The following is a 15,201-nucleotide window of genomic DNA, read 5'->3' on the forward strand; positions in this document are numbered from 1 at the left end:
GTACGTAACAAGGACCCTGGTCTGGACTCTGGTCTGGACTCTGGTCCGGACCCTGGTCCGGACTCTGGTCCGGACCAGGGTCCGGACTCTGGTCCGGACCCTGGTCCGGACTCTGGTCCTGGTCTGGACTCTGGTCTGGACTCTGGACTTAAGCTGATGTTGGTGTTTCAGGTTCTTCGAGCTCTTTGATAAATATGGTGGAGATAAAACAGGGAAACTGAAGCTGAAGAAACCCAAACAGCTGCAGGTTTGTTCTCTCTCTGTTCTCACATGTTCTCTCTCTGTTCTCACATGTTCTCTCTCTGTTCTCACATGTTCTCTCTCTGTTCTCACATGTTCTCTCTCTGTTCTCTCTCTGTTCTCACATGTTCTCTCTCTGTTCTCACATGTTCTCTCTCTGTTCTCACATGTTCTCTCTCTGTTCTCTCTCTGTTCTCACATGTTCTCTCTCTGTTCTCACATGTTCTCTCTCTGACATGTTCTCTCTCTGTTCTCACATGTTCTCTCTCTGTTCTCACATGTTCTCTCTCTGTTCTCTCTCTGTTCTCACATGTTCTCTCTCTGTTCTCACATGTTCTCTCTCTGTTCTCTCTCTGTTCTCACATGTTCTCTCTCTGTTCTCTCTCTGTTCTCACATGTTCTCTCTCTGTTCTCACATGTTCTCTCTCTGTTCTCACATGTTCTCTCTCTGTTCTCACATGTTCTCTCTCTGTTCTCACATGTTCTCTCTCTGTTCTCACATGTTCTCTCTCTGTTCTCTCTCTGTTCTCACATGTTCTCTCTCTGTTCTCACATGTTCTCTCTCTGTTCTCACATGTTCTCTCTCTGTTCTCACATGTTCTCTCTCTGTTCTCTCTCTGTTCTCACATGTTCTCTCTCTGTTCTCACATGTTCTCTCTCTGTTCTCTCTCTGTTCTCACATGTTCTCTCTCTGTTCTCACATGTTCTCTCTCTGTTCTCTCTCTGTTCTCACATGTTCTCTCTCTGTTCTCTCTCTGTTCTCACATGTTCTCTCTCTGTTCTCACATGTTCTCTCTCTGTTCTCTCTCTGTTCTCACATGTTCTCTCTCTGTTCTCACATGTTCTCCCTCTGTTCTCACATGTTCTCCCTCTGTTCTCACATGTTCTCTCTCTGTTCTCTCTCTGTTCTCACATGTTCTCTCTCTGTTCTCACATGTTCTCTCTCTGTTCTCACATGTTCTCACGTGCTGTTCCTCTCCGCTCCTGCAGGAGGTGCTGGACATCACGAGGCAGCTTCTTGCTGACCTCGGCGCTCTGGTCGACTGTGAGATCGAAGAGAAGAAGTCCAAACTGGAGCAGCTCAAAACTGTGCTGGAAATGTGTGTATAAGTATTTGCAGTAAACAGTTGTGTACAGGTCAAGTATTTGCAGTAAACAGTTGTGTACAGGTCAAGTATTTGCAGTAAACAGTTGTGTACAGGTCAAGTATTTGCAGTAAACAGTTGTGTACAGATCAAGTATTTGCAGTAAACGGTTGTGTACAGGTCAAGTATTTGCAGTAAACAGTTGTGTACAGGTCAAGTATTTGCAGTAAACAGTTGTGTACAGATCAAGTATTTGCAGTAAACAGTTGTGTACAGGTCAAGTATTTGCAGTAAACGATTGTGTACAGATCAAGTATTTGCAGTAAACGGTTGTGTACAAGTCAAGTATTTGCAGTAAACGGTTGTGTACAGATCAAGTATTTGCAGTAAACGGTTGTGTACAGGTCAAGTATTTGCAGTAAACAGTTGTGTACAGGTCAAGTATTTGCAGTAAACAGTTGTGTACAGGTCAAGTATTTGCAGTAAACAGTTGTGTACAGGTCAAGTATTTGCAGTAAACAGTTGTGTACAGATCAAGTATTTGCAGTAAACAGTTGTGTACAGGTCAAGTATTTGCAGTAAACGGTTGTGTACAGGTCAAGTATTTGCAGTAAACAGTTGTGTACAGATCAAGTATTTGCAGTAAACGGTTGTGTACAGGTCAAGTATTTGCAGTAAACGGTTGTGTACAGACCAAGTATTTGCAGTAAACGGTTGTGTACAAGTCAAGTATTTGCAGTAAACGGTTGTGTACAGATCAAGTATTTGCAGTAAACAGTTGTGTACAGGTCAAGTATTTGCAGTAAACGGTTGTGTACAGGTCAAGTATTTGCAGTAAACAGTTGTGTACAGATCAAGTATTTGCAGTAAACGGTTGTGTACAGGTCAAGTATTTGCAGTAAACGGTTGTGTACAGGTCAAGTATTTGCAGTAAACAGTTGTGTACAGATCAAGTATTTGCAGTAAACGGTTGTGTACAGGTCAAGTATTTGCAGTAAACGGTTGTGTACAAGTCAAGTATTTGCAGTAAACAGTTGTGTACAGATCAAGTATTTGCAGTAAACGGTTGTGTACAGGTCAAGTATTTGCAGTAAACAGTTGTGTACAGGTCAAGTATTTGCAGTAAACGGTTGTGTACAGATCAAGTATTTGCAGTAAACAGTTGTGTACAGGTCAAGTATTTGCAGTAAACAGTTGTGTACAGGTCAAGTATTTGCAGTAAACAGTTGTGTACAGGTCAAGTATTTGCAGTAAACGGTTGTGTACAGGTCAAGTATTTGCAGTAAACGGTTGTGTACAGACCAAGTATTTGCAGTAAACGGTTGTGTACAGATCAAGTATTTGCAGTAAACGGTTGTGTACAGGTCAAGTATTTGCAGTAAACGGTTGTGTACAGATCAAGTATTTGCAGTAAACGGTTGTGTACAAGTCAAGTATTTGCAGTAAACGGTTGTGTACAGATCAAGTATTTGCAGTAAACAGTTGTGTACAGGTCAAGTATTTGCAGTAAACAGTTGTGTACAGGTCAAGTATTTGCAGTAAACGGTTGTGTACAGGTCAAGTATTTGCAGTAAACGGTTGTGTACAGACCAAGTATTTGCAGTAAACGGTTGTGTACAGATCAAGTATTTGCAGTAAACGGTTGTGTACAGGTCAAGTATTTGCAGTAAACGGTTGTGTACAGATCAAGTATTTGCAGTAAACAGTTGTGTACAGGTCAAGTATTTGCAGTAAACAGTTGTGTACAGGTCAAGTATTTGCAGTAAACGGTTGTGTACAGGTCAAGTATTTGCAGTAAACGGTTGTGTACAGACCAAGTATTTGCAGTAAACGGTTGTGTACAGATCAAGTATTTGCAGTAAACGGTTGTGTACAGGTCAAGTATTTGCAGTAAACAGTTGTGTACAGATCAAGTATTTGTTGTTGCAGGTACGGCCACTTCTCTGGCATCAACAGGAAAGTGCAGCTGACGTACCTGCCTCACGGTCAACCCAAGACGTCCAGCGAGGAGGAAGGTGAAGCCACTGAAACGACTGAAGCCACTGAAACGACTGAAGCCACTGAAACGACTGAAGCCACTGAGACGACTGTAGACGATCCGAATTTCACACTTGTCGTTTCACGCTTGTTTCGTTTCACACTCGTGTCGTTTCACACTTGTGACGTTTCACACTAGTGACGTTTCACACCGGTGACAATTCACACTCGGGTCGATTCACATTGGTGACGTTTCACACTCGGGTAGTTTCTCACTCGTCTCGTTTCACACTAGTGACGTTTCATACTTTGGTCGTTTCACATTGGTGACGTTTCACACTGGTGAGGTTTCACACTCGTGACGTTTCACACTTGTGGCGTTTCACACTCGGGACATTTCACACTCGTGACGTTTCACACTTGTGACGTTTCACACTCGGGACATTTCACACTCGGGTCGTTTCACACTCGTGACGTTTCACCCTTGGGTCATTTCACACTCGTGTCGTCTCACACTCGGGTTGTTTCACATTCGGGTTGTTTCACACTTGTGTTGTTTCACACTCGTGTCGTTTCACACTCGTTTCATTTCACACTTGTGTCGCTTCACACTGGTGACGTTTCACACTGGTGACGTTTCACACTCGGGTCGTTTCACACTCGGGTCGTTTCACACTCGGGTCGTTTCACACTGGTGACGTTTCACACTGGTGACGTTTCACACTAGTGACGTTTCACACTGGTGACAATTTACACTCGGGTCGATTCACACTCGGGTCGTTTCACACCCGGGTCGTTTCACACTGGTGACGTTTCACACTGGTGACGTTTCACACTCGGGTCGTTTCACACTCGGGTCGTTTCACACTCGGGTCGTTTCACACTGGTGACGTTTCACACTGGTGACGTTTCACACTAGTGACGTTTCACACTGGTGACAATTTACACTCGGGTCGATTCACACTCGTGCCATTTCACACTCATGTCGTTTCACACTCGTGTCGTTTCACACTCGTGACATTTCACACTCGAGTCGTTTCACACTCGGGTCGTTTCACACCCGGGTCGTTTCACACTGGTGACGTTTCACACTGGTGAAGTTTCACACTGGTGACGTTTCACACTCGGGTCGTTTTACACTCGGGTCGTTTTACACTCGGGTCGTTTCACACTTGTGTCGTTTCACACTCGTGTCATTTCACACTCGTGTCGCTTCACACTGGTGACGTTTCACACTGGTGACGTTTCACACTGGTGACATTTCACACTCGGGTCTTTTTACACTCGGGTCGTTTTACACTCAGGTCGTTTCACACTTGTGTCGTTTCACACTCGTGTCATTTCACACTCGTGTCGCTTCACACTGGTGACGTTTCACACTGGTGACGTTTCACACTGGTGACATTTCACACTCGGGTCGTTTTACACTCGGGTCGTTTTACACTCGGGTCGTTTCACACTGGTAAGGATTCACACTCGGGTCGTTTCACACTCGTGTCGCTTCACACTGGTGACGTTTCACACTGGTGACGTTTCACACTGGTGACATTTCACACTCGGGTCGTTTTACACTCAGGTCGTTTCACACTGGTCACGTTTTACACGTGTCGTTTCACACTCGGGTCGTTTTTCACTCGGGTCGTTTCACACTGGTAAGGATTCACACTCGGGTCGTTTCACACTCGTGTCGCTTCACACTGGTGACGTTTCACACTGGTGACGTTTCACACTGGTGACATTTCACACTCGGGTCGTTTTACACTCGGGTCGTTTCACACTGGTGACGTTTCACACGTGTCGTTTCACACTCGGGTTGTTTCTCACTCGGGTCATTTTACACTCAGGTCGTTTCACACTGGTGACGTTTCACACGAGTCGTTTCACACTCGGGTCGTTTCTCACTCGGGTCGTTTCACACTCGGGTCGTTTCACACTCGGGTCGTTTCACACTGGTAAGGATTCACACTCGGGTGTTTCACACTCGTGTCATTTCACACTTGTGACGTTTCACCCTTGTGACGTTTCAGACTCTCGTAGAGAGGGCCCGTCGCTGCTCTTGGTGCTGAAATGGGGAGGAGAGCTGACTCCTGCAGGTCGAGTCCAGGCGGAGGAGCTGGGACGAGCCTTTCGCTGCATGTATCCTGGAGGACAAGGTACTGTGTACTTTGAATAAGGACACAAGTGTGTATTAGGGCCTGAGCCTCTTAGGTGTTTGACATGTGTTGGCTCTGGTCTGGCCTCAGGAGATTACGCTGGTTTCCCTGGCTGTGGTTTGCTCCGCCTCCACAGCACTTACAGACACGACCTGAAGATCTACGCCTCCGACGAAGGACGAGTACAGATGACGGCGGCCGCCTTCGCCAAGGTCAGACCTGATCTAGTCCTGGTTCAGACCTGGTTCAGACCTGGTTCAGACCTGGTTCAGACCTGGTTCAGACCTGGTTCAGACCTGGTTCAGACCTGGTTCACACCTGCTTCAGACCTGGTTCAGACCTGGTTCAGACCTGGTTCACACCTGGTTCCTGTGTTCCAGGGCTTGCTGGCTCTGGAGGGAGAGCTGACTCCGATCCTGGTGCAGATGGTGAAGAGTGCAAACATGAACGGTCTTCTGGACAATGACTGTGACTCTCTGAGCGACTGCCAGCACCGAGTCAAAGCTCGACTGCACGAGATCCTGCAGAGAGACCGAGGCTTCACTGAGGAGGACTACGACCGGGTCAGTCACACACGAAAACATGCTACACTTAAGCTAGCTTTCCACGCCGCAGAGCCAGCCCTGCCCTCTGCTCTGGAGGAGACCAGGAGCAGGATAGACTCTGATTATGGCGGCATCACAGGAGATAACTCCATTACAAAGGCCGTAAACACAACCATGGACAAGGCCCTGAAAACAAGGAACTGGACGCCCGAGCCAAAGCAGTCGAGATGAAGCCTCTAACTCTAGCTCCTGCAGCTGTTCAAGGTCTCTGACTCTGTGCTCCTGCAGCTGTTCACTCTGACTCTGTGCTCTTGCAGCTGTTGACTCTGTGCTCTTGCAGCTGTTGACTCTGACTCTGTGCTCTTGCAGCTGTTGACTCTGTGCTCTTGCAGCTGTTGACTCTGACTCTGTGCTCTTGCAGCTGTTGACTCTGTGCTCTTGCAGCTGTTGACTCTGAATTTGTGCTCTTGCAGCTGTTGACTCTGACTCTGTGCTCCTGCAGCTGTTCACTCTGACTCTCTGCTCTTGCAGCTGTTCACTCTGACTCTCTGCTCTTGCAGCTGTTCACTCTGACTCTCTGCTCTTGCAGCTGTTCACCCTGACTCTCTGCTCTTGCAGCTGTTAACTCTTACGCTCTGCTCTTGCAGCTGTTCACTCTGACTCTCTACTCTTGCAGCTGTTGACTCAGTGCTCTTGCAGCTGTTGACTCTGACTCTGTGCTCTTGCAGCCGTTGACTCTGACTCTCTGCTCTTGCAGCTGTTGACTCTGACTCTCTGCTCTTGCAGCTGTTCACTCTGACTCTCTGCTCTTGCAGCTGTTCACTCTGACTCTCTGCTCTTGCAGCTGTTCACCCTGACTCTGCTCTTGCAGCTGTTCACTCTGACTCTCTGCTCTTGCAGCTGTTGACTCTGTGCTCTTGCAGCTGTTGACTCTGTGCTCTTGCAGCTGTTCACTCTGACTCTGCTCTTGCAGCTGTTCACTTTGACTCTCTGCTCTTGCAGCTGTTCACTCTGACTCTCTGCTCTTGCAGCTGTTCACCCTGACTCTGCTCTTGCAACTGTTCACTCTGACTCTCTGCTCTTGCAGCTGTTGACTCTGTGCTCTTGCAGCTGTTGACTCTGTGCTCTTGCAGCTGTTCACTCTGACTCTCTGCTCTTGCAGCTGTTCACTCTGACTATCTGCTCTTGCAGCTGTTCACCCTGACTCTCTGCTCTTGCAGCTGTTCACCCCGACTCTGCTCTTGCAGCTGTTAACTCTGACTCTCTGCTCTTGCAGCTGTTCACTCTGACTCTCTGCTCTTGCAGCTGTTCACTCTGACTCTCTGCTCTTGCAGCTGTTCACTCTGACTCTCTGCTCTTGCAGCTGTTCACTCTGACTCTCTGCTCTTGCAGCTATTGACTCTGTGCTCTTGCAGCTGTTGACTCTGTGCTCTTGCAGCTGTTGACTCTGTGCTCTTGCAGCTGTTCACTCTGACTCTCTGCTCTTGCAGCTGTTCACTCTGACTATCTGCTCTTGCAGCTGTTCACCCTGACTCTCTGCTCTTGCAGCTGTTCACCCCGACTCTGCTCTTGCAGCTGTTAACTCTGACTCTCTGCTCTTGCAGCTGTTCACCCTGACTCTGCTCTTGCAGCTGTTCACTCTGACTCTCTGCTCTTGCAGCTGTTGACTCTGTGCTCTTGCAGCTGTTGACTCTGTGCTCTTGCAGCTGTTCACTCTCACTATCTGCTCTTGCAGCTGTTCACTCTGACTCTCTGCTCTTGCAGCTGTTCACTCTGACTCTCTGCTCTTGCAGCTGTTCACTCTGACTCTCTGCTCTTGCAGCTGTTCACTCTGACTCTCTGCTCTTGCAGCTGTTCACTCTGACTCTCTGCTCTTGCAGCTGTTCACTCTGACTCTCTGCTCTTGCAGCTGTTGACTCTGTGCTCTTGCAGCTGTTCACTCTGACTCTCTGCTCTTGCAGCTGTTCACTCTGACTATCTGCTCTTGCAGCTGTTCACCCTGACTCTCTGCTCTTGCAGCTGTTCACCCCGACTCTGCTCTTGCAGCTGTTAACTCTGACTCTCTGCTCTTGCAGCTGTTCACCCTGACTCTCTGCTCTTGCAGCTGTTCACTCTGACTCTCTGCTCTTGCAGCTGTTCACCCTGACTCTGCTCTTGCAGCTGTTCACTCTGACTCTCTGCTCTTGCAGCTGTTCACTCTGACTCTCTGCTCTTGCAGCTGTTCACTCTGACTCTCTGCTCTTGCAGCTGTTCACTCTGACTCTCTGCTCTTGCAGCTGTTCACTCTGACTCTCTGCTCTTGCAGCTGTTGACTCTGTGCTCTTGCAGCTGTTCACTCTGACTCTCTGCTCTTGCAGCTGTTCACTCTGACTCTCTGCTCTTGCAGCTGTTCACCCTGACTCTCTGCTCTTGCAGCTGTTCACCCTGACTCTCTGCTCTTGCAGCTGTTCACTCTGACTCTCTGCTCTTGCAGCTGTTCACTCTGACTCTCTGCTCTTGCAGCTGTTCACTCTGACTCTCTGCTCTTGCAGCTGTTCACTCTGACTCTCTGCTCTTGCAGCTGTTCACTCTGACTCTCTGCTCTTGCAGCTGTTCACTCTGACTCTCTGCTCTTGCAGCTGTTCACTCTGACTCTCTGCTCTTGCAGCTGTTCACTCTGACTGCTCTTGCAGCTGTTCACCCTGACTGCTCTTGCAGCTGTTCACTCTGACTCTCTGCTCTTGCAGCTGTTCACCCTGACTCTCTGCTCTTGCAGCTGTTCACTCTGACTCTCTGCTCTTGCAGCTGTTCACTCTGACTCTCTGCCCTTGCAGCTGTTCACTCTGACTCTCTGCTCTTGCAGCTGTTGACTCTGTGCTCTTGCAGCTGTTGACTCTGTGCTCTTGCAGCTGTTGACTCTGACTCTCTGCTCTTGCAGCTGTTCACTCTGACTCTCTGCTCTTGCAGCTGTTCACCCTGACTCTGCTCTTGCAGCTGTTCACTCTGACTCTCTGCTCTTGCAGCTGTTGACACTGTGCTCTTGCAGCTGTTCACTCTGACTCTCTGCTCTTGCAGCTGTTCACTCTGACTCTCTGCTCTTGCAGCTGTTGACTCTGTGCTCTTGCAGCTGTTCACTCTGACTCTCTGCTCTTGCAGCTGTTCACTCTGACTCTCTGCTCTTGCAGCTGTTCACTCTGACTCTGCTCTTGCAGCCGTTCACTTTGACTCTCTGCTCTTGCAGCTGTTCATCCTGACTCTGCTCTTGCAGCTGTTCACCCTGACTCTGCTCTTGCAGCTGTTCACTCTGACTCTCTGCTCTTGCAGCTGTTGACTCTGTGCTCTTGTAGCTGTTGACTCTGTGCTCTTGCAGCTGTTCACTCTGACTCTCTGCTCTTGCAGCTGTTCACCCTGACTCTGCTCTTGCAGCTGTTAACTCTGACTCTCTGCTCTTGCAGCTGTTCACTCTGACTCTCTGCTCTTGCAGCTGTTCACTCTGACTCTCTGCTCTTGCAGCTGTTCACTCTGACTCTCTGCTCTTGCAGCTGTTCACCCTGACTCTGCTCTTGCAGCTGTTCACTCTGACTCTCTGCTCTTGCAGCTGTTGACTCTGTGCTCTTGCAGCTGTTCACTCTGACTCTCTGCTCTTGCAGCTGTTCACTCTGACTCTCTGCTCTTGCAGCTGTTCACTCTGACTCTCTGCTCTTGCAGCTGTTGACTCTGTGCTCTTGCAGCTGTTGACTCTGACTCTGTGCTCTTGCAGCCGTTGACTCTGACTCTCTGCTCTTGCAGCTGTTCACTCTGACTCTCTGCTCTTGCAGCTGTTCACTCTGACTCTCTGCTCTTGCAGCTGTTCACTCTGACTCTCTGCTCTTGCAGCTGTTCACTCTGACTCTCTGCTCTTGCAGCTGTTCACTCTGACTCTCTGCTCTTGCAGCTGTTCACTCTGACTCTCTGCTCTTGCAGCTGTTCACTCTGACTCTCTGCTCTTGCAGCTGTTCACTCTGACTCTCTGCTCTTGCAGCTGTTCACTCTGACTCTCTGCTCTTGCAGCTGTTCACTCTGACTCTCTGCTCTTGCAGCTGTTCACTCTGACTCTCTGCTCTTGCAGCTGTTCACTCTGACTCTGCTCTTGCAGCTGTTCACTCTGACTCTCTGCTCTTGCAGCTGTTCACCCTGACTGCTCTTGCAGCTGTTCACTCTGACTCTCTGCTCTTGCAGCTGTTCACTCTGACTCTCTGCTCTTGCAGCTGTTGACTCTGTGCTCTTGCAGCTGTTCACTCTGACTCTCTGCTCTTGCAGCTGTTCACTCTGACTCTGCTCTTGCAGCTGTTCACTCTGACTCTCTGCTCTTGCAGCTGTTCACCCTGACTGCTCTTGCAGCTGTTCACTCTGACTCTCTGCTCTTGCAGCTGTTCACTCTGACTCTCTGCTCTTGCAGCTGTTCACTCTGACTCTCTGCTCTTGCAGCTGTTCACTCTGACTCTCTGCTCTTGCAGCTGTTCACTCTGACTCTGCTCTTGCAGCTGTTCACTCTGACTCTCTGCTCTTGCAGCTGTTCACTCTGACTCTCTGCTCTTGCAGCTGTTCACCCTGACTGCTCTTGCAGCTGTTCACCCTGACTGCTCTTGCAGCTGTTCACTCTGACTCTCTGCTCTTGCAGCTGTTCACTCTGACTCTCTGCTCTTGCAGCTGTTCACTCTGACTCTCTGCTCTTGCAGCTGTTCACTCTGACTCTGTGCTCTTGCAGCTGTTGACTCTGTGCTCTTGCAGCTGTTCACTCTGACTCTCTGCTCTTGCAGCTGTTCACTCTGACTCTCTGCTCTTGCAGCTGTTCACTCTGACTCTCTGCTCTTGCAGCTGTTCACTCTGACTCTCTACTCTTGCAGCTGTTGACTCAGTGCTCTTGCAGCTGTTGACTCTGACTCTGTGCTCTTGCAGCCGTTGACTCTGACTCTCTGCTCTTGCAGCTGTTCACTCTGACTCTCTGCTCTTGCAGCTGTTCACTCTGACTCTCTGCTCTTGCAGCTGTTCACTCTGACTCTCTGCTCTTGCAGCTGTTCACTCTGACTCTCTGCTCTTGCAGCTGTTCACTCTGACTCTCTGCTCTTGCAGCTGTTCACTCTGACTCTCTGCTCTTGCAGCTGTTCACTCTGACTCTCTGCTCTTGCAGCTGTTCACTCTGACTCTCTGCTCTTGCAGCTGTTCACTCTGACTCTCTGCTCTTGCAGCTGTTCACTCTGACTCTCTGCTCTTGCAGCTGTTCACTCTGACTCTCTGCTCTTGCAGCTGTTCACTCTGACTCTCTGCTCTTGCAGCTGTTCACTCTGACTCTCTGCTCTTGCAGCTGTTCACTCTGACTCTCTGCTCTTGCAGCTGTTCACTCTGACTCTCTGCTCTTGCAGCTGTTCACTCTGACTCTCTGCTCTTGCAGCTGTTCACTCTGACTCTCTGCTCTTGCAGCTGGCTCCCACCAACAGCCCGTCTCTCATCAACTCCATGAAACTGGTGGAAAACCCGGTTCAGACGTGTGACCAGGTCTACACCCTGATCCAGAGCCTGACCGCCCAGATCCGCACCCGCATGGAGGACCCCACGTCTGCAGGTCCAAACCTGGTCTAAACCTGGTCTAAACCTGGTCTAAACCTGGTCCAAACCTGGTCCAAACCTGGTCTAAACCTGGTCTAAACCTGGTCCAAACCTGGTCTAAACCTGGTCTAAACCTGGTCTAAACCTGGTCCAAACCTGGTCCAAACCTGGTCTAAACCTGGTCTAAACCTGGTCCAAACCTGGTCTAAACCTGGTCTAAACCTGGTCTAAGCCTGGTCTAAGCCTGGTCTCTGTGGACTCTTTCAGACCTGCAGTTGTACCACTCTGAGTCTCTGGAGCTGATGTTGCAGAGATGGTCCAAACTGGAGCGAGACTTTCGGATGAAAAGCGGTCGATACGACATCAGTAAAGTCCCCGACATTTACGACTGTGTCAAATACGACGTGATCCACAACTCCAGCCTGGGCCTCGAGGACACGCTGGAGCTGTTCAGACTGAGCCACGCCCTGGCCGACATCGTCATCCCTCAGGTACTCTTCTGCAGGTGCCAGGGCCTTCTGCAGGTGCCAGGGCCTTCTGCAGGTGCCAGGGGCTTCTGCAGGTGCCAGGGCCTTCTGCAGGTGCCAGGGTCTTCTGCAGGTACCAGGGCCTTCTGCAGGTGCCAGGGCCTTCTGCAGGTGCCAGGGCCTTCTGCAGGTGCCAGGGCCTTCTGCAGGTGCCAGGGCCTTCTGCAGGTACCAGGGCCTTCTGCAGGTACCAGGGCCTTCTGCAGGTGCCAGGGCCTTCTGCAGGTGCCAGGGCCTTCTGCAGGTGCTAGGGCCTTCTGCAGGTACCAGGGCCTTCTGCTGTACCTTCTGCAGGTGCCAGGGGCTTCTGCAGGTACCAGGGCCTTCTGCAGGTACCAGGGCCTTCTGCAGGTGCCAGGGCCTTCTGCAGGTGCCAGGGCCTTCTGCAGGTGCCAGGGTCTTCTGCAGGTGCGAGGGCCTTCTGCAGGTGCCAGGGTCTTCTGCAGGTGCCAGGGTCTTCTGCAGGTGCCAGGGTCTTCTACAGGTACCAGGACCTTCTGCAGGTACTAGGGCCTTCTGCAGGTACCAGGGCCTTCTGCAGGTGCCAGGGCCTTCTGCAGGTACCAGGGCCTTCTGCAGTACCTTCTGCAGGTGCCAGGGCCTTCTGCAGGTACCAGGGCCTTCTGCAGTACCTTCTGCAGGTGTCAGGGCCTTCTGCAGTACCTTCTGCAGGTGTCAGGGCCTTCTGCAGGTACCAGGGCCTTCTGCAGGTACCAGGGCCTTATGCAGGTGCCAGGGCCTTCTGCAGGTACCAGGGCCTTTTGCAGGTACCAGGGCCTTCTGCTGGTACCAGGGCCTTCTGCAGTACCTTCTGCAGGTGCCAGGGCCTTCTGCAGGTGCCAGGGCCTTCTGCAGGTACCAGGGCCTTCTGCAGGTACCAGGGCCTTCTGCAGGTACCAGGGCCTTCTGCAGGTACCAGGGTCTTCTGCAGGTACCAGGGCCTTCTGCAGGTGCCAGGGCCTTCTGCAGTTGCCAGGGCCTTCTGCAGGTGCCAGGGCCTTCTGCAGGTGCCAGGGCCTTCTGCAGGTGCCAGGGCCTTCTGCAGGTGCCAGGGCCTTCTGCAGGTGCCAGGGCCTTCTGCAGGTGCCAGGGCCTTCTGCAGGTACCAGGGCCTTCTGCAGTACCTTCTGCAGGTACCAGGGCCTTCTGCAGGTGCCAGGGCCTTCTGCAGGTGCCAGGGCCTTCTGCAGGTGCCAGGGCCTTCTGCAGGTACCAGGGCCTTCTGCAGGTGCCAGGGCCTTCTGCAGGTGCCAGGGCCTTCTGCAGGTGCCAGGGCCTTCTGCAGGTGCCAGGGCCTTCTGCAGGTACCAGGGCCTTCTGCTGTACCTTCTGCAGGTGCCAGGGGCTTCTGCAGGTGCCAGGGCCTTCTGCAGGTACCAGGGCCTTCTGCAGGTACCAGGGCCTTCTGCAGGTGCCAGGGCCTTCTGCAGGTGCCAGGGTCTTCTGCAGGTGCCAGGGCCTTCTGCAGGTGCCAGGGTCTTCTGCAGGTGCCAGGGTCTTCTGCAGGTGCCAGGGTCTTCTGCAGGTGCCAGGGTCTTCTACAGGTACCAGGACCTTCTGCAGGTACTAGGGCCTTCTGCAGGTACCAGGGCCTTCTGCAGTACCTTCTGCAGGTGCCAGGGCCTTCTGCAGGTACCAGGGCCTTCTGCAGTACCTTCTGCAGGTGTCAGGGCCTTCTGCAGGTACCTGGGCCTTCTGCAGGTACCAGGGCCTTCTTCAGGTGCCAGGGCCTTCTGCAGGTACCAGGGCCTTCTGCAGGTGCCAGGGCCTTCTGCAGGTGCCAGGGCCTTCTGCAGGTACCAGGGCCTTCTGCAGTACCTTCTGCAGGTGCCAGGGCCTTCTGCAGGTACCAGGGCCTTCTGCAGGTGCCAGGGTCTTCTACAGGTACCAGGACCTTCTGCAGGTACTAGGGCCTTCTGCAGGTACCAGGGCCTTCTGCAGGTGCCAGGGCCTTCTGCAGGTACCAGGGCCTTCTGCAGTACCTTCTGCAGGTGCCAGGGCCTTCTGCAGGTGCCAGGGCCTTCTGCAGGTGCCAGGGCCTTCTGCAGGTGCCAGGGCCTTCTGCAGGTACCAGGGCCTTCTGCAGGTGCCAGGGCCTTCTGCAGGTACCAGGGCCTTCTGCAGGTGCCAGGTTCTTCTGCAGGTGCCAGGGCCTTCTGCAGGTACCAGGGCCTTCTGCTGTACCTTCTGCAGGTGCCAGGGGCTTCTGCAGGTACCAGGGCCTTCTGCAGGTACCAGGGCCTTCTGCAGGTGCCAGGGCCTTCTGCAGGTGCCAGGGCCTTCTGCAGGTGCCAGGGCCTTCTGCAGGTGCCAGGGTCTTCTGCAGGTTCCAGGGTCTTCTACAGGTACCAGGACCTTCTGCAGGTACTAGGGCCTTCTGCAGGTACCAGGGCCTTCTGCAGGTGCCAGGGCCTTCTGCAGGTACCAGGGCCTTCTGCAGTACCTTCTGCAGGTGCCAGGGCCTTCTGCAGGTACCAGGGCCTTCTGCAGGTACCAGGGCCTTCTGCAGGTGCCAGGGCCTTCTGCAGGTGCCAGGGTCTTCTGCAGGTGCCAGGGCCTTCTGCAGGTGCCAGGGCCTTCTGCAGGTACCAGGGCCTTCTGCAGTACCTTCTGCAGGTACCAGGGCCTTCTGCAGGTGCCAGGGCCTTCTGCAGGTGCCAGGGCCTTCTGCAGGTGCCAGGGCCTTCTGCAGGTACCAGGGCCTTCTGCAGGTGCCAGGGCCTTCTGCAGGTGCCAGGGCCTTCTGCAGGTACCAGGGCCTTCTGCTGTACCTTCTGCAGGTGCCAGGGGCTTCTGCAGGTACCAGGGCCTTCTGCAGGTACCAGGGCCTTCTGCAGGTGCCAGGGCCTTCTGCAGGTGCCAGGGCCTTCTGCAGGTGCCAGGGCCTTCTGCAGGTGTCAGGGCCTTCTGCAGGTACCAGGGCCTTCTGCAGTACCTTCTGCAGGTACCAGGGCCTTCTGCAGGTGCCAGGGCCTTCTGCAGGTGCCAGGGCCTTCTGCAGGTGCCAGGGCCTTCTGCAGGTACCAGGGCCTTCTGCAGGTGCCAGGGCCTTCTGCAGGTACCAGGGCCTTCTGCAGGTGCCAGGGCCTTCTGCAGGTGCCAGGGCCTT

At 52.3% G+C, this 15,201-nt stretch overlaps 1 protein-coding gene across 8 annotated transcripts in view; it reads left to right on the forward strand.

Annotated features, from left to right (window-relative positions):
- The window catches only part of ppip5k1a (diphosphoinositol pentakisphosphate kinase 1a), a 144,333-nt gene that overhangs the window by 17,451 nt on the left and 111,681 nt on the right, over positions 1–15,201 (forward strand). For all 8 annotated transcript variants that reach the window (XM_072465791.1, XM_072465793.1, XM_072465792.1 and 5 more), the window contains exons 11-18: positions 172–247; positions 1,231–1,340; positions 3,255–3,340; positions 5,330–5,455; positions 5,546–5,667; positions 5,836–6,018; positions 11,440–11,581; positions 11,833–12,056. In XM_072465791.1, coding sequence (XP_072321892.1) covers positions 172–247; positions 1,231–1,340; positions 3,255–3,340; positions 5,330–5,455; positions 5,546–5,667; positions 5,836–6,018; positions 11,440–11,581; positions 11,833–12,056 — 1,069 coding nt within the window. The remainder of the gene's footprint in view (positions 1–171; positions 248–1,230; positions 1,341–3,254; positions 3,341–5,329; positions 5,456–5,545; positions 5,668–5,835; positions 6,019–11,439; positions 11,582–11,832; positions 12,057–15,201) is intronic.

The sequence above is a fragment of the Eucyclogobius newberryi genome, unplaced genomic scaffold (assembly GCF_026437365.1).
Source record: "Eucyclogobius newberryi isolate DKJ021-1_F unplaced genomic scaffold, fEucNew1.0.hap1 SCAF_5, whole genome shotgun sequence".
Lineage (NCBI taxonomy): Eukaryota > Metazoa > Chordata > Actinopteri > Gobiiformes > Gobiidae > Eucyclogobius > Eucyclogobius newberryi.